Source organism: Acomys minous (genome assembly GCF_964271855.1).
Source record: "Acomys minous genome assembly, chromosome: 13".
Lineage (NCBI taxonomy): Eukaryota > Metazoa > Chordata > Mammalia > Rodentia > Muridae > Acomys > Acomys minous.
The window spans coordinates 812501-835740 of record NC_140495.1 but is presented as its reverse complement, the minus strand read 5'-3'; the positions used below and the strand labels follow the sequence as shown (position 1 = coordinate 835740).

The window sequence follows — 23240 nt, the reverse complement described above, 5'->3', positions numbered from 1 at the left end:
TGCTGTTGGTCATTGTGATTGTAAACAGCTTGAACTCATGAGAACTTTACTCATGTGACCTTTCTTAACCCTTGCGGTATAAACTACCTGGTGCTCTGAATGGCTTTGTCTACGGCATCAGACTTTAGTCGCCTCATTTTTAGGCTCCCTTCTCCCCAGTTCCACTGCCTTTAGAGGAACACCTATATTTTATGATAGCAGCCTCACCTGGCTGTTTCCATAAGCAAAACTGTTTCACAGATGTGACTTCCCCTCATAACTGCAAACGCTCAATAATGTATTTACATTTTTACAAGCACTGCATATAAGTGTTTCTAAAAGTACCATGTGCTTTCCTTAAGTAGGTTCTGCCCCGGCTCTCGGATTGGATTACACGTTGGATTCACCTGAGAAATTAAAAAAATCTAGGTAAGGCTGGGTCTCACTCCCAAGATTTTCCAATGGATGCCCCTGGATCCAGTAGCATGGACAGTGGAAGTTGTCAGTGCTCTCAGGTGTGTGCGATAGCAGACATGTTGGGCACACTGAAATAATAATAAAATAATGATACAGGACAACCTTACTCTTTCACCTCTGAGGGGACATGATATTGAGACCTTGACTATGACTGGCCCCAGAGAAGCGTGTGGAGAGAGAAAGACAGAGACTCTGCCTGAAGGCTGAGAGGAGGCGATGGACACATAAGATTTCAGGAACAGACTCTTGTCAAGGGGTGGGCCCACTCTTCAAGCCTAAAAACTATCCGATGAAAAACTAGGAGTAAACATCTAGGTAAATAAATATTGCTTCCTACATTTTAAGGACAGTGATCATTTTGAAACCAGGCAACAAGAAAAGATGGAAATGTTGCTAAGAAGGCAGCTAAGATAGTGAAAGATCTTTAAAAAAAAAAAGTTACAAGCCTATGTTAAGAGAGTCACTTTGTGAAAGGCATCATATCATCATTATCCACCCTGTTATACTTATTTATATTATTTTAATTTGTGTATATGTGTTTTGTGTATGTCTGTACATGTGTATTCAGGTGACAACAGGACAGAAAAGAATATTGGATCCCTGGAACTGCAAATATTGGAGATTGTAGGCTTCCCAACGTGGATGCTAAGAACCAAACTTTGGTCTTCTGTAGATATAGCAAGGATTTAGCCAGAAAATTTCTTCTCAGCCCCTCAACAGGCCTTTCTAGTGCCTACTGGGGAAAAGAGAGGGGAATAAAAGGAGTCTCTGATTGGTCTTCCAAGTGATATCTAAGCCTCTTCCAAGGTGTCTGCACAGAGAGACCCAACAAAACCCTTCAATTCCATGAGCTCAGCACAGCAAAGATTGTTACTACAGGAAGAACTCTCAGTCTAGACAACCTTGATCCACTTTATTATGATAAAAAAGAAAAATTCACATGATGGATGAATAACAGCCATAAATAGGAAGTGTTTTCACCTATGCACTGCTCTGTGATTTATATACATTTTAGAAAACATTATTATGTAGAGGTGAATGAAGGTGGTTGTAAGTGATGCTTATAGGAAAGTTAGAATTACGTGTATCCTCGTAGATGTATCTGACACTGAAACCCTCGGGATGGGAGTGTCTGTACAGATTTCTCATACAGCCTAGAGTTGTGGAGAGGTTGGTGCTGGCCCACTGTGAGGAACCTTAGATTCTGAGAAAGGCGACTTCCTTCAGAGGCCCAGCAAAACTGTCTCTTAGTGGCCCTTCCACCCTGTGGCATTTACAGGATAGTCAGGGAACACCGAAATTACATATTGATTGTGACTTTAAAGGAAACTTTAAGGAAAAGAATTAGAATGAATTCTAATATGTCACCTTATGTGCTTCAGAACCTGACACTGGCTGAAAAGCAACCACCCTCTAGTATTTTGTTTTCTTTTAAACAACAAAACAAAACAAAAACAACAACAACAGTAAAACGAATTGCTTGTTTGGCTCCTTAGAGTTACAGTCAAGTTTCTAATGACAGTTTTACCTTAAATTCTAGGACTCTCTAGAATCAAGGAGACAATGATCTTCAATACTGGCCTTAGCTCTCGATGACAAGGAGGCTACAAGGTATGGCCTTCAGATGACAGAAGATGGAGGGCCCTCCTAAGGGACGGGGTCCCCTCCCCAAGGCAGCCTTCTCCCTCTAAGCTCCCTCATCCACTTTACAGACCCAGGAGGCTCCAGACCAGCACCGCAGCCAAGGAGCTTCCACCAGCAGGCGGTATCTGTGAAACAGAGTGGCTGACTTCGGTCTCTGGGAGGTCCATTCTTAGGCCACTGGGGCAGAGCCTCCTCTCTTGAGGCGATTCCTGATGAAAGTCCCCAGGGCCACCAGGGGGATGCATATGATAGATGAAGCCACCAGCAAACCGATGACAGCTAGTGCATGTGGGGGGTAATCCTTGGTCACCAGCTGCCCCTGGGAGAAGAGACTGAGCATCAGGGGAAGGTCCCTCCTGTCAGGTCTGAGACAACCGCTCATCCAAGGCTTCTGTGTGGGGAAAGATGCTGAACAGGGAGAAGAGGCTTGTGGTGCTCCATGGCTCTGCAGTTCATAGCAAGCCTCCAGAGAAACCATGCCCATTTTCTCTATGTTCCGTAAGGAAAGACAATTCTGGTTCCTTGGAGTGTATGTGGGAGATTGTGCGTGAAGACCTCCAAGAGGAACAGAGGGGAACCATCTAGCTAGTACCTTACTCAGAGGCTCTAATGTAAGGCAACCTTTAGCATAGACTAACAGCTTCTGTGGTGGTAGAAATGCTCTGTGTAAATCTAAGTGTGGTACCTCAGAGGAAACAGCACTTACAGGGAAGGGTCCATGGGGATGCCATGGAGTGATACCTTGCTGCCTGTGCACACTGTAGTAGAAACCCTCACAACCTGTTGTGCTGTGCTAGGTTGAGCATCTGTGAAACGCGCTCCCATGCTACCACCTGTGCTCTCCCCAAACCACAGCAATGGTGCCTTGGGTCCGAGACCTAAAGGCCTGTGTTCTGAGGTGACACTGTGGGCCCTGCTCTATTCCCCAGCCCTGCAGGAACATCAGGTACCTGAGCGGCATCCCAGGCTTGGTACTGCAGGGTTCCCGTGAGGATATAGTCACTCAGGTAGAAGACAAAGAGGCTGATGATGAGCAGTGGACTCACAAACGCCCACATGGCCTTCCAGTACCAGTTGAGGGTGCGGCCAGTCATGGCCCGAAGGTCACTTTCAAATCTGTTTGGACCACAGGGAGAGAGAGGCTGGGTTTATTCATGCTCTGGAGGGAGGGGCTCCAGTTCGCATGCCCTCCACACTTGGGAAGATGCTGTTCTGGTTACCAGTTATGTTTGACCGTGACCCTGTACCTGTCGGCTACAAATCAAACCCTCTTATAGGTTTCCAAGCATTTTCCAGACCCTGAGTCCTGGGGAAGCCACCACGCTGGCTTTACCTAACTTATCCAGGAGGCAGCTGGCCACTGGTGATGCTTCAGCATCTCGTGGGACCCTGGTTTTTCAATAGATAATGGGGTTCTTCTCATCGGACAGCCTGACTTTTAGAACTTCCTGGCTGCTTTGACCCAAGCCCCAAACCACTTTAGATCATGATAAAAATCTGAGGAAGAGGGAGAGATGGCACAGCACAGCCCTTGGGCCCAGATCACACTCAAACAGCACACAGTAGCCGGCCCTTGAGTCCTCTCTGTGACTCACTCAGCAGGGCTGGGGGACTTGAGGCCTGAGGTTGTTGCTGATTGATGGAAAATGGAGACTCAAACTCCACACTAGTGGGTCTCAGCGTGTAGTCCCTAGAAGCCAAGGGACATCTGCATTCTAGGACCCCAACCCAGACCAGGCTGGTCCTGAACTCAGAGACCCTTCTGTGCTGAGATTAAAGGTGCTCACCACCACGCCTGGCTGAGGCTGCGTTTTCTAACTGGACTCTGGTTCAGGGTTCTTGAAAAGTTCAGATAGTTGTGGAAGATCACAGAGTCTAATCCTGGGGCAGAGTCCCCACCACACCCAGGAAGCCGCGAGTACAGCAGGGCAACAGGGAAACATGCTACCATGCAAAACGAAAAGCAGGTACTAGAAGGAAGCTGTTAGCTGCAGGCCGACGGGGGAAGCAAGGAATAGCTGAGATCAGAGGACAAAGAACACCTGACGGTTCTGGTCTCTCAGGATGATTGTCTCATGAGTGTGGCGCTGCAGCCTGCGTGCCCCGGGTGGAGGAGGGTCTGGGGTCCTTACCTCTTCAGCCCGTACACATAGCACACAGCTACGGTCTCCACCAGCACAATGAGCAGCAGGGACAGTGTGGCCGCGTAGTCATTGAATATGTCAAACCAGTAGTTCCCAGCCTCCATGGTGAACACCATGCCGATGGCACAGCTGACGAGGCACACCAGACCTGGGACACAAGAGCAGTGCTCGTCTCTCAGCCTCCCTACGCTCGCCCCGTGCTTATGGCAGCGGGAGCCACAGGTCCCTGGTGTTCCTGGGAGGGGAGGTTCGCCCACATGAGCTGTAGGAGCTGCTGTGCAGGGGATGCCAGCGCATGGAGAACTCAAGTGGGAGCAGCGCATACACTGGGCTGCAGGTACCCAGTCCCAGGAGAGATGCCAAGTGTCAGGAGGTTCTGAGTGAAGAGGGTGTAGCTTCTGGTGCAGGGTGAGAACATGAAGGGGACGGAGCCTCGTGTTACCTGTCCTGGATGTGGAGTTATGCAGTCACCAGAGGCTGAGGTGGCTGGCTACAGCGTCCTCATGACCCTCGCTGAGTAATGTGATAGTGAGCTTACTGGGTAGCCATCGTGGGAAAGACCAGTTCCTTTACTACCCACATCACAGCCACATGGCCTGAAGATGCAATGTTGCCCTTACGATGACGCATCAGACAGGGTCAGGGGCTGACACTGGCTGCTCAGGTCACTTCACTGACAGGTTCTGAGTGTTGATGGCATGCCTAGAATACCTTTTTAGTGACTTTTGAGAGCAGAGAGAAAAGCTAGTAGCATTAGAAGTCAGAACAGGTGGTCTGCTTGGATGTTTGTTGCCTGGAGAGTATGTGGAAGCGGCTCCTCCTGGTGTGTGAACAGGTCATACTCTCACCTTAGGAGAGGGGCAGTTCATTGATATTGTCTTTTTTTCTTTTTTTCAAGATTTATTCATTTATTTGTTATGTATACAGTGTTGTACCTGTATGTACACCTGCACACCAGAAGAGGGCACCAGATCTCATTATAGATGGTTGTGAGCCACCATGTGGTTGCTGGGAACTGAACTCAGGACCTCTGGAAGAGCAGCCAGTGCTCTTAACCTCTGAGCCATCTCTCCAGCCCCTGCTGTTGTCTTTGAATTAGAACAAAATGGATTTAACTGCTTAGAGCCCAGAGGCCTTGGAGTGCAGGCTGGGGAGCTGGCCTTTTCCCCAAGAGCAGGGTGAGCACCTCACTCTCCTGGGATGTGGTGAGTTCCTAGCTCTCCTCTTGGCAGGAGCACAGCGACTCCTACAGCCCTTCTGGAGCCGGCTTAGAAGCACATGGCTCCTGAGGAACCCCACACCGGTTGTGTTGCACTTCCCAGTGCACCCACACCCTGCCTTCTCTGCGTAGTGAACTGACCTGAAATGGCCTCCTTGGGTAGGAAGCTGGAGATGAGCTTGCTGTCCGTCAGAGGGGTGAGGATGGCTGCTGTGTTTCCCAGCATGCTTCCCATGCCCAGCATGAGCAGCATGAAGAAGTAGAGCACTGACCACAGCTGGGACACTTCCATGTTCTTAATGGCCTCCGTGTAGACGATGAAGGCCAGGCCCGTGCCCTGGACAGCCTGAGAGTAATTAAGACACCAGTTACACATCTGAGCCAAGGGGGCCACGATGTCATAGTTTGGATGTGTTTGGATAGTATGTCCTTGTAACTTTTTTTTTTTTTTTTTGGTGTTCTTTTGTGTTTTGATTTTTTGAGACGGGATTTCTCTGTATAACATCCCTAGCTGTCTTTGAAATCACACTGTAGAGCAGGCTGGCCTTGAACTCACCGAGATCAACCTGCTTCTGCCTATGGAGTGCTGGCATGAAAGGCCTGCATCACCATACCTGACTAGAGATGTGTGTAACTTTTAGGAGTTGTACTGTGACTGGAGAAATTATGTCAGTGGTAAGTGTCTTGAGGTTTTTACAGCCCTCTGGTCCATCAATAGTTCAGCGTCTCAGCCTCATGTTGTCTGCACTCCTCCTCCTCCGCCCTGACAGATTGTGCCCGCCCACTCTGGGAAGCAGCTTAGGCCTCCACCCTCAGTAGCTTCTTCCTGTCAGGTATTGGGTCACAGCAACAAGAATTCTGTATTGACTAATACAAAAATATAAGTAAGCTCAATGGCACAAGCTCGGTGGCTTAGGAATATATAGCCAGGTTTAGGGACAGATAAGGATATGATAACACTCGTGGAAAATTTTATTTGCATATTAAAATATTACAAAACAATGATTTCACTATTACCAGGAGCCATCAGTTCTAAACAATGTCAGTGTTAAAATTCTCCCTCCGTGGTGGTCTGATCTCACTTCCATGGCCATGACTGCCACTGAAGCACTGTCGTAAACAACTGGAATAAATAATTAACACTAGTGTCTTCAATAATAAACATAATTATTGGTTTGAAAGAGCAGTATAATGTTAATACAAGGTTAGATGTGGCTAAAGAGAGAACTAGTAAACAGGGAAATGCATCTCAGGGTGAATTATGCTCAGTGGAGTTTGACCTGAGATGCACTAGAATTGGACTAATGGTGTCTTTGTCCACAGTGAACTGTGATCCAGCTCCACGTGTGACACACTTCAATCTGTGAACTGTGACCCAGGTCCACGTGTGACACACTTCAGTCTGTGAACTGTGACCCAGGTCCACGTGTGACACACTTCAGTCTGTGAACTGTGACCCAGGTACACGTGTGACACACTTCAGTCTGTGAACTGTGACCCAGGTCCACGTGTGACACACTTCAGTCTGTGAACTGTGACCCAGGTCCACGTGTGACACACTTCAGTCTGTGAACTGTGACCCAGGTCCACGTGTGACACACTTCAGTCTGTGAACTGTGACCCAGGTCCACGTGTGACACACTTCAGTCTGTGAACTGTGACCCAGGTCCATGTGTGACACACTTCAGTCTGTGAACTGTGACCCAGGTCCACGTGTGACACACTTCAGTCTGTGAACTGTGACCCAGGTCCACATGTGACACACTTCAGTCTGTGAACTGTGACCCAGCTCCACGTGTGACACACTTCAATCTGTGAACTGTGACCCAGGTCCATGTGTGACACACTTTAATCTGTGTAACAAGCTGCTGAATCTCAGACAAGCACAACAGCCTGGCTTCAGCAAACCATAGACAGCCAGCTGCTTAGCAAGGACCAGAAAGGGCAAACATAAATTTTATCCAACTGAGCTGCCCCCACACTTTGCTTACACTTTCTTTCTTTCTTTCTTTTTTTTTTTTTTACCCTATTTCATGTCATTGGTGATTTACCTGCATGTATGCCCACATGAGGCTGTCAGATCCCCCGGAACTGGAGTTACAGGCAGATCTAAACTGCCATATGGGTGCTGGGAATTGAATCTGGGTCCCCTGGAAGAGCAGCCAGTGCTCTTAACTGCTGAGCCATCCCCCAGCCCTTCACTTCCATTTTCTATATCGTTTTCTTTTCCTACACGTATAGTCTATACATGTGAGGGTAGAACATTCTGAATTTCTTTCTGCCCAATCTTTCCAACTACAGAATCAAGCCAATTAGATCTATAGGAGCGACTTGCTATGAGATTCTGTCTGACCTACTTTTCTGTTTCATGTCAAAATGCCAGGGCCAAGGCAACATAAAGAAAGTGTTTAATTTGGGGCTCATGTCTGCAGAGTGTTAGCGTGCACGGCCATTATGGAGGGAATATGGCAGGCATAGCAGTGGTGGAGCAGGAGCTGACAGCTTACATCCCTTTCTGCAAGAAGGAGGCAGAGCTAACTGGGAACGGCCTGGGCTTTGAAACCTCAGAGGCTACCCCTAGTGACACACCTCCTCCACCAAGGCCACACCTCCCAATCCTTCCCAAACAGTTCCACCAACTGAGGACCAAGTCCTCAAATGTATGACTTAGGGGCCGGTTCCCATTGCCACCAGCGCATGAAACTCCTTATAAAATAAAAAAGAAACTCATGTGCTTTCAATATACAATGATACAGAATATACATTACCATTCCCGCAGGGAAGAATGGGGACACAGTGAAAAAAATACTGGGCCAAAGTAAGGCAGAAATCCTATGGCTGTCTACCTGCTGCCAGAGAGCTCAGATGGCTTCTCCCTTCTAGCCCCGCTGACTGAAGCTCGAGCCTTTCCCTCTCGGTTTGGTTCCCCTCTCTACTGCAGCTCTCTCTCCTCGGCAGGATCTCCTATGATCCTGGCATCTCCAACATCTTGGGTTCCCAACACAATCCAGGCTTCACTTTCACAGCCTCATGTACTTCTTGGGCCTCCAGATAGGGGTGCCCCCGCCACACGCCTGGCCGCATGGGCTTTGCATAACTGCATCCCACAACTCCTTCACGCCTGTGTCCTTCAGGACTCTAAAGTCAGGCCCACTCGGCCAGTGAGTTGGACTTGAGTTCCCCTTTAGTTGGAACCTGTCCCACCTCTTGAATTACAGTTGCATAACGTTTTCCCTTCTGCAGCTTTTTAGCAGCAGAACATTCGTTAGGCATTTCCTTTATACAAGGTAAAGGGTTAGCTGGGATATGGGGGAGGGGGGGATCTTGCTCTGAGGGCCAGACACCCTTTGTTGCATTTTACATCAGGTCTTTCCTTATCTCTTTCACTACAAACATTACATTTCCTGGTTTTTTCCCTCCTCAAACCACACAATTTGTATTCTTTTTCCCCTGCATGTTATTTTTCACTGTAGACCCACACAAGGATGATTACTAATAACTATTCAACAGAGTTAGTATTAGGCTGTTGAAATCTTCTGTGCCAACAAAATTAGTCCAAAGTGTTTGCATTTAGCTTCAGGAAGATTTCTTAAAACAAGGACAGAGAGCCTCCACATTCTAGTTTACTGTTCTGTTGTCATGACAAAACTCCGTGTCCAAGGCAACTCTGGGGCTCATGGCTGTAGAGGGTTAGTGCCCATGACATGACAGGGGAAGCATGGCAGCAGGCAGCAGGCAGCAGGCAGCAGGCAGCAGGCAACAGGCATAGTGCTGGGCAGCAGCTGAGGCCTTATACCCTCACCCTCAGGTAGGGAGCAGAGCGAGCTAAGTGAGACTGGCCTGTGCTTTTCAAACCTCAGGGCTCACACTCAGTGACACGGGGCTCACAGTGACACGGGGCTCATACTCAGTGACACAGGGCTCACAGTGACACGGGGCTCACACTCAGTGACACGGGGCTCACACTCAGTGACATGGGGCTCACAGTGACACGGGGCTCACACTCAGTGACATTGCGCCTCCCACAAGGCCACACCTTAAATCCTTCCCACATAGTTCCACCAACTGTGGACCAAGTACATGAGTCTATGGGGAATGTTCTCCCTTTTAACAACCTAGAAGAAAGCTGAAAGAAAGCCAGCCAGTCATACAGATAACATGCTGATATAGAGTTTGGAATATGTGGAGACCAAACTATGAGGCCTGGGGTTAGGAGGGAAAAGATTAAAGTAGCTCTAAATGAAGATCTTTAAGGGGAAGAGACAGAAACAAGGGCAACAGCTAAGAAATAATACATGTGAGCTTGCCCAAACCGAGAAAAACACGGATCCATGAATCCAGCAGGTTCAAGAATATTTAGGCTCAGGCCTGGATTAGATAATAGAAACACAGTCGTACTAAACTCACCAAAGATGCCAAGGACAAAGGGACATGTTTAGTGAAGTCAGAGAAAGAGCTGTTCACGTACAGAAGTTAAAGGGCAGACAAGACAGTTCAGGCAGTAAAGGCGCTTTACAGTGTCAGCCTGGGGACTCATGCTCAGTCTCTGCAACCCATGTAAAGGCAGAAGGAGGGAGCAACTGATTCCACCAAATGGTCCTCTGACCTCCACTCAAGTGCTGTGGTGAACACTCATTCCTGTGTGTGGGCGCCTGCATGCACGCGCGCGCGCACACACACACACACACACACACACACACACACACACACACGTCATACACACACAAGTAATTAAAACAAAATAATAAAAGAAAATTCAGCAGCTGCAATTGAAACCAGAATTATAAGGTAAATATTATCAAAGTGCTGAGAGAAAATAACTGTTAACTTGAAAAACTCTACTCTGGGGAAGTAGTTCTTTAAGAAATCAGGCCAGGGATTGGAGAGGTGGCTTGGTGGTTAAGAGCACTGTCTATTTTTCCAAAGGACCCAGGTTCAATTCCCAGCACCCACCTGGTGGCTCACAAATGTTTTAAACTCCAGCTCCAGGGATCTGACGCCCTCTTCCAACCTCCATGGGCAGTGGGCATGCACATGTGCATGTACATACATGTAGACAAAATAAACATAAAATAAAATAATTTTTAAAAATGATAATATATTTCTGGGCAGTGGTGGTGCACACCTTTAATCCCAGCACTCAGAAGGTGGAGGCAGGCAGATCTCTAAGTTTGAGGCCAGTCTGGCCTTCAGAGTGAGTTTCAGGACAGCCGGGGCTACACAGAGAAACCTGCACACACCGCCCCCTAAAAAAACGGAAGAAAGAGAAATGGGGCCAAATAAATGTCTTGATATGGAAGCAAAATCTAAAAAAAAAAAAAAAGAAAGAAAGAAAGAAAGAAAGAAAGAGGTGGGGGGAGGGTGGGCCAAATAAATGTCTTGAACAAATAAAATGGTGTGTGTGTGTGTGTGTGTGTGTGTGTGTGTGTGTGTGTGTGTCCATGTCCATCCATTCCTGGGGCAAGGAACTGAATCAGGGCTTGGACATCCTAAGTATGCACTGTTTGGCAAGTTATGGCTTTAAAAGGACTGAGTTGCATTAAAATCATATTTAAAACAGGAGAATGGAACCAGCTCAGGTGCACATCTGTAATCCCTGCACTCAGGAGGCAAAGGCAGGACGATCAGGATTTTAATATCGTTCCTCTGTCTTTAAAAAAGTAAAAACAGGAAAGAAAAGAGAAAATATCCTAAAACTCTTACATTGTTTGAAAGGGAAGATACTCTAAGATTAAGCTGTGTTAAGCCAAACATTAATGAGAGATTTCAGGAAGAAGACATGAAAATATAAATTCCAACCATGAGAGAATGTGGTGGAGAGGAAAGAAAATAAGAAAAAGAGAAGGAAAGGAACAGAGGAAAGTTAGTCTGGAAAACCAGTAATTATATCATTCTTGGACACAGAGCCAAGGTCAAAGTAAGCAAGGAGAAGCTAAGTGCCAGGACCAAAATGGGAACTGAGTGCCAAACCTCAGAGTGGGCATCAGAGGTGTCCACATGGGATCTAGGTCTTAAAGCCTGGGTTTTAGGATCTTGATGTGTGACCTGTTTAGAGACAGACAGGGTGGGCATGGGGTGTCAGGCCATAGGCACCTGGGTTGAACAAAAGTACTGGCTAGTTTTATGCCAGCTTGACACAAGCTATAGTTATCTGAAAGGAGGGAGCCTTGGTTGAGAAAATGTCTCGGTGAGATCCAGCTGTAGAGCCTTTTCTTGTGGGGGTGGGGGTAGTGGCGGCCCACTGTGGGTGGTGCCATCCCTGGCCTGGTGGTCCTGGGTTCTATAACAAGGCAGGCTGAACAAGCCATGAAGAACAAGCCAGTAGGCAGCACCCCTTCATGGCCTCTGCATCGGCTCCTGCCTCCAGCTTCTGCCTTGTTTGCGTTCCTGACTTCCTTCCGTGATGACTAGCAGTACGAAGTGCAAGCCAAGTAAGTCTTTTCCTCCCTGCTTGCTTTAGGTCATAGTGTTTCATCAAATCAGTTTTAAGCCTGACTAGAACAACAAGCAAGATGAAGAAAGTGTTGTGTCTCTCTATGAACTTAGAATGGTGCACCCCAGAAACAAAACGCTCAGATCAGCCACCATTCCCTAACATCACTGGTAAACCACAGAACCTCTATCCTCATCCCGAGCGCATTCTCTAGAAGAAGTCAGAAAAAGCATTTATATTAAATCTAAGAACTGGCCAATATGTGTGTTCACCTAACTATGAATTTCATCTTGCTCAAAGTACAGGAAAACAATTGTGCTTGAGACTAGTAAAAACAGTACCAATAGTGAAACAACAGTTAAAAAAAGACTAATACAAATGTTAAAAAGAAAGTGTAATATTGTATCTGCAGCTAATAAGATAGCTAATAAAGAAAACAGAAGCAATCTGTAGATGTGACAATCAACTGGGGAATTTACCAAGGCTTCTAGGTACAAGATTAACATTAAAAAATTTGTGTCTTTTGCAACCAACATAAGGAGAAATTCATGATTCACAACAGCAGTGTAACAGAGTATGTGCAAGTCATTCATGCGGAGAGACAGAGGGAAAGCTTGCTACTAAATCAAAACAGCTGAAGGTGGAGGAACAGAGAAACAGTGCTCTCTGCATCCCTACAGCGGAATGCAGAAAGATCTGATCTGTAACTGAAGAGTAAGGTGGCAGGAGAAGGCCACGGTCAACAACAGAGAGTAAGAAAATGCAAACATCTAGAAACATGGAATGTTAGATTTACAAAACAAACAAACAAACAAACCCGGCAGGAGGCGAGGTGGGGAGGCTTTGCTCTGGGGCCACAGATGGAAGAGCTGAGAAGGTTACAGGAACTGAACTGCAGCAACAAAACCAACCAAACAAAAACCTTAGAGCAGAGTTGTTCTGCTTGTGAGGCAGCTACTTGGTTTGCGGCTGGCTGAGCCTCCTCTCAGGTTGGGACAACAAATGGAACTATTCCTTAAAAAAAAAAAAAAAAAGCCCTCAGGCAGAAGAACAGGAAATTCATAATAAATCTCTAAATATTAGAGAGCCCGTCTCCCCCACCTATGTGGCCAGCAAGAGCCCTGCCAACAGGACTGGACTGAAGTTGACTCAGGCTCAGAGGCAGACAGACTCTGGTGGAACTGCGGGTCATGGGCAAAAAATCCTCCCACCCTGGTGGGGGTGACCCCGCAGCAAAGGCAAATATAAGCGTGGTTCCCCTATCCCCACTCCCCAGAGCTGAGGACACCTAAAAACACATGTTGAAAATGTGATCCCACAGCACACCAGAGCGAAGGGTTGTAGCTGGCAGTGCTGGCCAAGGTACTAACTGTGCAGCCTCCAAGGCTGAGAAACTGATCCAAACCTGGTCTAACCTGTTTTGAGTTACAGGCTCAGCCCCCCTCTCCCTGCCCCCCCATACCCCCCCCCAACCCCCAGCAGAGTCAGCGCAGAATCAGTTACAAACTACAGCTTAGGGCTTGGAGGAAAATCACATTCATCCCAGAAGAAAGATGGATTTGCTGATGACACAATCTTTATTAGATTTTTATGTCTATCGTGTATGTGCACCTCACGAGTGCCTGGGCCCACGCAGGTCAGATGCCCTGGAACTGGAGTTATGCCTGGGCAATGGGAACTAAACCTGGGTTTTCTGAAAGAACAGCAAACACTCTTAGCCACCCCTGACATAATGCTTTTCATTTTACTTTACTGACACGTACTTTTAAGTATTACTTTTGTGTTTTACTATTGGCTTTGTTTTAGCGTCCATCTTGCTTGAGCAGGTTTTTATGATTTTTCTTTTTCCTTCTGCATTTTATAGTGTTTCCTCTGTTACTTCTCATACTTCTGACATGTACCTTTCCTCTCAGACTACAAGAAAGGAGGGATAAAGGGGAGGAGCAGAGAGGAGGTGAGTAAGAGTGAGAAGCAATGATGCGCATGGTATCAAGCATCACAATGAAAGCTGGTCTTTGTAACCATAAAAAAATACTGTTACTTACAGAGTTAAAAGTAAAAAAAAAAAAAAGAACCCACACAATTAAAAAGATATTCACTGTTCACAAATGGCAGCATAAAATAAATGCTATTTCAGTAAGTATTCTCTATGGGAATTTTCTCTCCATGGAAACTTCCTAGCTGATAAGGGAAAGGAATACAATTAGCTTAGCAGATGCAAGACCCTGGGTTTTGATCCTCAGCACTATAAAAGTAAATTTATTAACTAACAAAGCCCATCAGTCTCATAGATAACAAAGAGTGTGTTTTCAAAGTGAAAATTAGAAAAATACCCATAATGGCTATTAGCTGGGAATGAACAAAACAGCTGTAGTGTGGTTTTGTGATGAAATAAGCACGGCACTTACAGTGAGTGGATGAAATGTATTATAATGGACAGGCCTCACAATGAAACTCTTCTTCTTTTTTTTTTTTTTTAAGACAGTGTTTCTCTGTGTAGCCTTGGCTCTCCTGGACTCACTTTGTAGACCAGGCTGGCCTTGAACGCACAGCGATCCGCCTGCCTCTGCCTCTGTTGGGATTAAAGGCATGTGCCACCACGCCCAGCCATAACGAAACTCTTGAATGGGAAGCATCACCTTCCAGGAGCATTTACACCTTTCTGCACTGCATGGGAAGCATCACCTTCCAGGAGCATTTACAACTTCTGCATTGCTAACAAAACAGGGTTATTTTAGTCTTTCCCCCTACTCTGTGTATGTGTGTGCAGGTTTCCAAATATTTTCCTTATGCTATCGACTATTTCTTTTGTTCCACAGAAAGTTCTTTCTTTTCTTTGATATAATCCTACCTGGTTTACTTCTGTTGCCAGCACTTTTTGGGTCCTGTCCCATAATTTCTTACACAAGCCAGTGTCTTGAAGGGTTTCCCTCTTCCCTCTTAGTCTTTGCATAGTTTTGAACTGACTGTTTGAACACAGAGAGAGGTGGGGATCTAGGACCATTTACTGAAAAGATTGTCCTTTCGCTGATACATTCTCTTGGCGTATTTGACAGGAATCCCACAGTTGCAATTATATGGTATTCCTTTTATGCTCTGTCCGTCTGCTTGTCTTTTTTCATGCCAATACCAGACAGCTTTGTAGACTGTCTTAAAATCAGGTGTTATTATGCTTTCAGTTTTGTTTTTTTTTTTTACTTAGAGTTGCTTTGGATATTTTGGGCTTTCTATAGTTTTGCATAGATTTTAGGATTTTTCTTCTGTTTCTATGAAGAATATTATTAATGAGAATTGCATTGAATCTGTAAACTGCTTTGGGTAACATGGACACTTAAATAATAATAGCAACAATATTTTAATAATATTATTAAAGATATTAAATAATTATTAATAAAAGCAAGTTAATAAAAAGCAAACTAAATAAAGTTAATAAATGTTAAATAATAAAATTACTTATTATTACTGCTTTTATTATTATTATTATTATTATTATTATTATTATTATTATTATTATTATTATTATTATTGTGTGGTTTAAATGAGAATGGCCCTGATTGTCTTATATGGTTGACTGTTTGGTCCACAGATGGTAGAACTGTTTTGGAAGGAGTAGGAGGTGTGGCTGTGTTGAAGAGGATATGTCAATAGGGGAGGCTCTGAGGTTTCAAAAGCCCGTGCCAGACCCAGTCCCCTGCCCCACCCATTCCATCTCTCTCCCTCTGCCTCCCTTGTGGATCAGATGTGAGCTCTCAGCTACTGCTCCAGCATTCTGCCTGTCTGCTGCCAAACTTCCTGCCATGGTGGTCATGAACTCATTCTTGAAACTGTAAGCAAGCCCTCAATTAATTGCTTTCTTTGATAAGTTGCCTTGGTCACAGTGTCTCTTTACAGCAGCAACAACAACAACAAAAAATTAACTAAGACATCTTTTATTCCGTGAGCAAAAAATATCTTTCCTGGTGCCATCCTGAACTTCTTTTATTAACATTTTATATTTTTTATTGTCAATATCTCTCATTTCCTTAATTCTATTTATTTAGAGCTCAAACAACGTAATAGCAAGGAATCTAGTCTAAAAAAATGGAGAAGTAGGCTAAGTGTAGTGGCCCCCACCTTTAATCCTAGCACTCAGAAGGCAGAGGCAGGTGGATCTCTATTAGTTAGAGGCCAACCTGGTCTACAAAGCAAGTCCAGGACAGCCAGGGTTACACAGAGAAACTTTGTCTTGAAAAAGAAAAAGAAAAAGAAAAAGAAAAGAAAAGAATGTACCACGTTTCCTTATCCATTCTTTGGTTGAGGGACATCCAGGTTATTTCCAGATGCTGTGAACATAGTTGGGCAAATGTCCTTGTTTTATGATGGAACATATTTTGGGTAGAGGCCCAGGAGTGATATAGCTGGGTCTTGAGGTAGCACTATTCCCGATTTTCTGTGAAAGTGCCAGATTGATTTCCAAAGTGGTTGTACAAGTTTTCACTCCCACCAGCAATGGAGGAGTGCTCCCCTTTCTCCACATCCTCGCCAGCATGTGCTGTCACTTGAGTTGTTTTATCTCAGCCATTCTGATTGGTGTAAGATGGACTCTCAGGGTAGTTTGGATAAAGAAACTGTGGTACATTTACACTATGGAATGGTATTCAACTATTAAACAACAAGGAAATCTTGACATTTGCAGGCAAATGGATGGAACTAGAAATGATCTTCCTAAATGAGGTAACCCAGACTCTGAAAGACACACATGGTACATACTCACTTGTAACTGGATATTAGGCCCAGTATAGGTGTCCTCTGAAAGACACCACCAAGTGGGAGATCGGGACAGACACTGGGACTCAAAGCTGGTCTCTGGGCAGAGCACTGAGAGTTGTAGGGAAGAGTGGGGGGATGGAAGGCCCAGGAGGGAGCAGGAGATCTACAGGGAGACCATCAAGGCCTGCGGATCTGGGCACAAGGGAGTCTACACAAACGGATGCTCCAGCCAAGAACAATGCATGCAGAGAACCAATGAAATGCTGACTCTACCCGTGGGGTGGTCAGGAGGCCACTGCTGCTGAACCTCTGACATGCACTCTGGTGCCCATGATTTGGTCACTGCCCCTTGGCAAGACGGCCTAGTGGGCACACAGAGGAAGGGGATGCAGGCTATCCTGATGAGACCTAATAGGCTGTCGTCGGACAGTTGGGGTAGGAGGGCCCCCCATATCAGAGGCCTAGGGGAGGGGAATAGGCAGAAGAGGGAGGGAGGGAGGGAATGGGAAGACAAAAGGGAGGGATAACAATTGGATGTAATGTGAATAAATTATAATATTCATATATTATATATATAAAATGAACATATAATAATATTTATTAACAAAAGAATAATAACACAAAAACAAACAAACAGAAAACTAACTAACTAAGTGACATGCATAGACATTTCTTTAAGAAGACACAAGGGCTGTAGGAGGGCTCAGCAGCTGAGAGCACCTGGCTCTCTTTTAGCTGACCTGGGTGTGGTTCCAGCAGCCACACGGCAGCTCACAAACACTGGTAACTCCAGTTTCAGAGGACCTTGTGCTTTTTTCTCACCTCTGCAAGTACCAGACACACATGTGATATAGATACATACATGCAAGCAAAACACTCATACATGTCAAATAAGATAAACAAATCTGAACTTTTAAAACAGACACAAATAGCCAGCAAATATGTGAATACTACATGTGCAATAATAATCTTCAAGGAAATGCAAATAAAAATCACAATATTATTGTAAAGGAAATAAAAATATATCGTGTCAAGGTGATAGCAGTACTTTCATTCTTTAAGAAAACTTTTCTTGATAATTCCCTTTAATTTTTTATGTGCATTGATGTTTTTGCTTGCATGTATATCTATGTGAAGGTGTCAGATTCCCTGAAACTGAATTACAGACAGTTGTGAGCTGCCGTGTGGGTGCTGGGATTGAACCAGGATCCTCTGGAAGAGCAGCCAGACAGCACTCTCGACTTATTGTAACATCCCTTAAAAAGAAAAGAAGAGAAAAGAAAAGAAACCAGGTTATGAAAATAACCATGGGAAAGGGAACACAGACACAAGATGTGGTCTGTATCCACAGAGGAAGACTATCCAACAACAAAAGGACTGAGACCCTGGCATGTGTCAAGTAGACAGAGTGCAGGCATCATGAGAAATGAAACAAGTCAGACATAAGAGGACAGACACGGCGTTTTCACACTCATCTGTAGAAGCTGATGAGTGAATCTCAAAGAAGATGGTAAAAGTGGCAGTGAGAGAAGAGACAGCGGTCACACCAGAGGAACAAAAACACAGGCATTAGAAGCGTCATTAGTGCTGCTGTCTGATCTACAAAACAAACAAACAAACAAACAAACACAAGCCAAAAAAGAAAACCCCACATGACACATAAAATAACTATAAGAGTAAAAAAATCCTTAATGTGTGAGGGGACAGAAATGCTAACGGCATTGGTTCGGCTGCTATGTGTTCCATAGCTGTATCAAGTCATCATAAGGCCTGCCGTAAGTATAGATGAACATCACGTCAATAAATATACTTTTAAGACAATGTATACATGGGCACAAAAAAAAATGTAACAATTTTATCTACTATGAGTAGGAAAAACTTGATAATAAATTCAGGGATCTTTAATTGTGTCCTTAAAGGTTTTAATCTCTACAAAAAAAAAAATCTACACACTAAATGACAATAGATCTGCAGCATACATTTGGGAAATGGAAATATCAGGGCTTCTGTGCTGGACAGTTTTATGTCAACTTGACAAACTAGAGTTATCTAAAAGGAGGGAACCTCAATTGAGAAAATGCCTCCATAAGATCCGGCGGTGGGCATTTTCTTAATTAGTGATTGCTGGGGGAGGGCCCAGCCAATTGTGGGTGGGGCCACCCCTGGGTTGGTGGCCTTGAGTTCTATAAAAAACAAAACAACAAAACGGGTCGAGCAAGCCATTGGCGAGCCAGTAAACAGCACAGCTCCACGGTCTCTGCATCAGCTCCTGTCTCCAGGTTCCTGTTTGAGTTCCTGCTGGGACCCCCTTCAATGATGAACAGCAGCATGGCAGTGTAAGCCAGATTAACTTCACCTTCCCACGTTGTGGTGGCCATGGTGTTTCATTATAGTAATAGTAACCCTAACTAAGACAGTGTGGTACGGCAAACCTTCCCTTCTGCCTTCTCTGAGTTTGTGAAACTTCAGCAGAGATGAGGGAAGGAGGGAGGACTCAGACTCTAGGGAGCTCTCCAGGGGAAAGGGTTCCTAGTGGCAGCTGGGAGAGCAGGAGGCCAGTGTCTGCTTTAGCTGCTGCAGGGACAACAGTCCAGCGTCCTGTCCTCCTGCAGGTCCTCATGGACTGTGCGGCTACAGTCAGTCCCCACCCTGCCCAGGCTTACCGTGCTCAGCTCGGACTCCAGGCTGCAGTTCCTCATGTGTGGGAACACGGCGCTGTACTTGTCTGGGTAGGTGGATGCCAAGTAGGACTTCACCTCCTCCAGGTTGCTGGCTGTCAGAAAGCCGTCTTCAAGGTCAAAAGAGTTGGTCAGCAGGAGAATCACCCTGGAGAGCAGATCATCACCTTGGCCGTCGTGACTGAGAGGCCACTGGCTCCAGGGCCTGGGAGGAATGTGGGCCCAGCACCACCCTCCAGGCAGCCTCTTCCCTCTTGCCCAGTGAGGAGGGGGACTCCAGACTGGCCAGTCTTTGGAAGAACTCTGGGTTCCTGTGCAGAAGCCTGGGATCTGAGCAGAGATGAGGACAGACACTGCCTCCTAACAGGCTGTTTACCACCTGGATAAGATGGAACCAGGTGGCATGGTGGAAGTGTCCTGTGCTCCATAATCAGATTGGTATCCACTGGTGGTGACGGCACTTGAGTGGGGCTAACACAGCAGTTGAGGAACTGCTTAGAAATAAATCTAGAGTGACTTAAATATATTTACTTATTTTCAGACAGGATATCACTATACAGCCTTGGTTGACCTTTAACTTGTTATATACACCAGGCTTATCTCAAACTCAGAGATCTATAAGCCTTTGCCTTCACAACGGTAAGATAAAAGACATGCACTACTACGCGTGTACTGAAATTCTTAGACCTAATTTTAGATCACCGTGAAAATTAAATTATTTACATGTATACTGACTTCCATCAATTTAGTCTTATGTAGAAATAGCTATTTCTGGTAGGTGACCACCCTACTGGACACCTTAGCATCTGAAAGATGGTCCTCTGTTTGACGGGAGCCATGGACAGTAGTGTAGTCTCTGAGACTTGGCTAGAGAGGTCTCGGCTATACTTGAGATGGGAAATGGGACTGAAGACACCAGCGTTGTTTGCTCAGTACCCTCCTCCGCTAAGTGCAGTGACCGCCTTAAACCACCTACTCCCTGCAAGGCAGCCTTAGCTTTGTGGCCCCTCAGTTTCTGGTGCTACAGAAGGTCGGCATTGGCTATTGAGAAAAGAGAGCTGAACCTCACACTGTAGGCCCCCACACTGGTTGGTGACTTTTGTCTATCCCTTGATTTCCCAGTCACCCTTTCAGCTCCGAGCTTTGGAGCCCTGCCTTCCCCCTGGAGGTCCAAGGCTCTGAGGGGCAGCTGAGACTCACTTGTTTAAGCAGTTTTCATAGTTGAAAGTGGCCTTGAAGCCATAGATGGAGAAGGTCACAATGCTGGCAAATATGGAGGTGGAGCTGTTGATGATGGATACAATGACGGCGTGCTTCTGGCAGTCGTTGGAAGGCTCATTGTAGCTGGCAAAAGCAATCAGGCTGCCAAAACCCAAGCCCAGAGAGAAGAAGATCTGCGTGGCTGCATTGATCCAGGCCTTGGGGTTGGCTAGCTGCTCCATCTGGAAGGCCAGTAGGGATAGGGATGAGGAATCCTGGGCCCTATCTCAAATTCTCCCTCCCAGAAGAGGGAGGCTCAGAGGTGGAGAGGAAATTCCTTCTAACACACAGACAGTCAGGATGGCCTGGGGCTGGATCCAGGGCTCCGTCCCAGACTGTTTCCAGTGTGTTTCCTGACAGGTAAACTACTCAGTGATCTTCCTGATGTACGGACAGGTGACACCCAACCCATGGTGAGCGCAATGGAACATTATATGTTCTAATAGTGAAAAACACACGAAACCCCTGACTCACCAGCCAGGCACTACACTTGTCAACTGACAGAAATTTAGGTGATGTGATCTGGATGTGGAGTCCAGTCCGAGGCAACTCCAGCACTGACACTTAAGGCATTTGGAACAAGGCTGTGCATTTTGGAGGGTGCTACACTCATCTGTTTCCAGCCACAGGAATGTGCTCTATTCCAAATGCAGTAGCACTGCCACTCAACAATGCTGGCTGTGGTGACTGGCAAGAAAGGGTTAAATAGGGCATCATGGCAACATAGAGGGAAAGGGTCTGAGGAAATATGGGAGCAGGTAAGGGAGGTGACTAGAGTGATGCCCTGGTCCCCAGCTGAGTAGAGGGTGGGGACGGGGCTTTGCTGAGACCAGGATGAAGGCACAGGCACCAGTCGTCAGGGGCAGCGAGGGCAGTAGGAGATGGACGGGGGATTTCACTTCTGGAATGCACAGTTCAGGGGGAGTCCAGGCCCCCAGGATAGCTGTAGTTTGGCTCAGTCCTGGACTCACACCAGCCCCGCTGATTTCAGATCTCACACCCTTTCTCTCTCCTACCAGGATCCCAGAGAGGGACGGCCCCTCCCCCGGCAGCCCATACCTTGGGTGTGAACATGTACATCAGGCCATTGGTGGCTCCATGGAGTGTGAGGCCTCGGATCAGGTAGACAATAAGCACACAGTAGGGCATCAGTGCGGTGAAGTAGACCACCTGTGGGCACACAGGAACAGAGGGAAACGGCTAGAGTGGTGAGGACGGCAGGGCACAACCGCCCCCACCGACACCTTATTTCTTTGGTGATAGGCTGTACACACAGCTACTGCTGAGAGCAGCCGGTGGCACTGATCCTGAGTGTGGCCTGGAGAAGGGAAGTGTGGGACATGGCTGCCCACCTCTGCTGCCACCGTGGGGTTTCTTCTTCAGGGGATTAGAGGTGACAGGGAGCCATGGTGCTTCTTTCAGTGCTCCTCCAGCCCCTCTGCTCGAAAAGAGGCCGGAGAAGCCTGCCTGATATGTGGGGGTCTCTCTAATACGGCTCTGAGCTTCCTGGGGTCCGAAGAGAAGCAGGGAGACCAATTATTTACAGATCTATGTTGTTTCTAAAAGGGAAATTAATTCACTGGCTTGGGGCAAAGCTGGCTCTCCAGGGTGGGGTCTGAGGGAGACCTGGCCAGGCAGGCCACAGGGGAAAGCAGTGGGAAGCCAAGTTCCCACAACAAATGCAATAGATGGAATTTGGTGCCATCTTTCATGAAAGGTCTCATTATTTTGTTAAGCCAATCTTCTTTCCCTATTGACACGCATCATAATTTTTAAAAATTTATTTATTTATGTTCTGTCTTCCTGTACATCTGCATTACAGAAGAGGGCATCAGATCCTATTATAGATGTTTGTGAGACACCATGGGGTTGCTGGGAACTGAACTCAGGACCTCTGTAAGAGCAACCAGTGCTCTTAACCACTGAGCCATCTCTCCAGCTTCATCATCATAACTTAAGAATGCATTCTTGGTTGTTTTGGTGGAGCAGAGCAGACTTGGGGTCGCCCTGAGTTTTGAAAAGCCTCAAAGAAAGAACTTTCAGATGCATATCTGCCTAGTCTTAGTGGGAAGTTTTTTGTACATTGCTTCCTATGTTTATCATGGATTCAGTGATAAAGCAAGCAAGCAAACAAAAACAAACAAACAAAAACCCTTTTTGTTTGAATCCACCTCTAAGAAACATCTGGTGCCGGGCGCTGGTGGTGCACACCTTTAATTCCAGCACTCAGGAGGCAGAGGCAGGTAGATCACTGTGAGTTCGAGGCCAACCTGGTCTACAAAGTGAGTCCAGGACAGCCAAGGCTACACAGAGAGACCCTTTCTCAAAAAAAATAAAAACAAAAACAAAACAAAAAAAGAAACAGCTGGTGACCCCAGCCTCCACATGCTTGTGTTATGTTCAGTCTTCAGTTCCCTCTGTGCCAACATTTTTCATGAGTTTCTAAGGCTGTCAGAGGGACATTGGGCAGAATGAGGGGCATGTGTTTACCTGCTTCTTACACTCTTAGGGACTAATGAGCCCAGGCGAGCACAGCAATCCAGATAGAGACGCACATGGACAAGAATCCTCTGGGTAGTGTTGTGAGAGAAATTCAAGGTCATGTGGGAGGCCTGATCCGCAGCACGGGCACTTAGGGGACACTCAGGGAAAGCTCT

The 23240-nt window shown here is 46.2% G+C and overlaps 1 protein-coding gene across 1 annotated transcript in view; it reads right to left on the bottom strand.

Moving 5' to 3' along the window:
• Positions 1-1350: 1350 nt before the first annotated feature.
• Positions 1351-23240, bottom strand: part of LOC311580982 (sodium- and chloride-dependent transporter XTRP3) — a 47160-nt gene continuing 25270 nt past the window's right edge. The window contains exons 5-11 of the mRNA XM_084752817.1: positions 21643-21753; positions 20524-20765; positions 19309-19471; positions 5605-5809; positions 4233-4392; positions 3051-3216; positions 1351-2419 (exon numbers count right to left, since the gene is read on the bottom strand). Coding sequence (XP_084608943.1) covers positions 2270-2419; positions 3051-3216; positions 4233-4392; positions 5605-5809; positions 19309-19471; positions 20524-20765; positions 21643-21753 — 1197 coding nt within the window. The 3' untranslated portion in view covers positions 1351-2269. The remainder of the gene's footprint in view (positions 2420-3050; positions 3217-4232; positions 4393-5604; positions 5810-19308; positions 19472-20523; positions 20766-21642; positions 21754-23240) is intronic.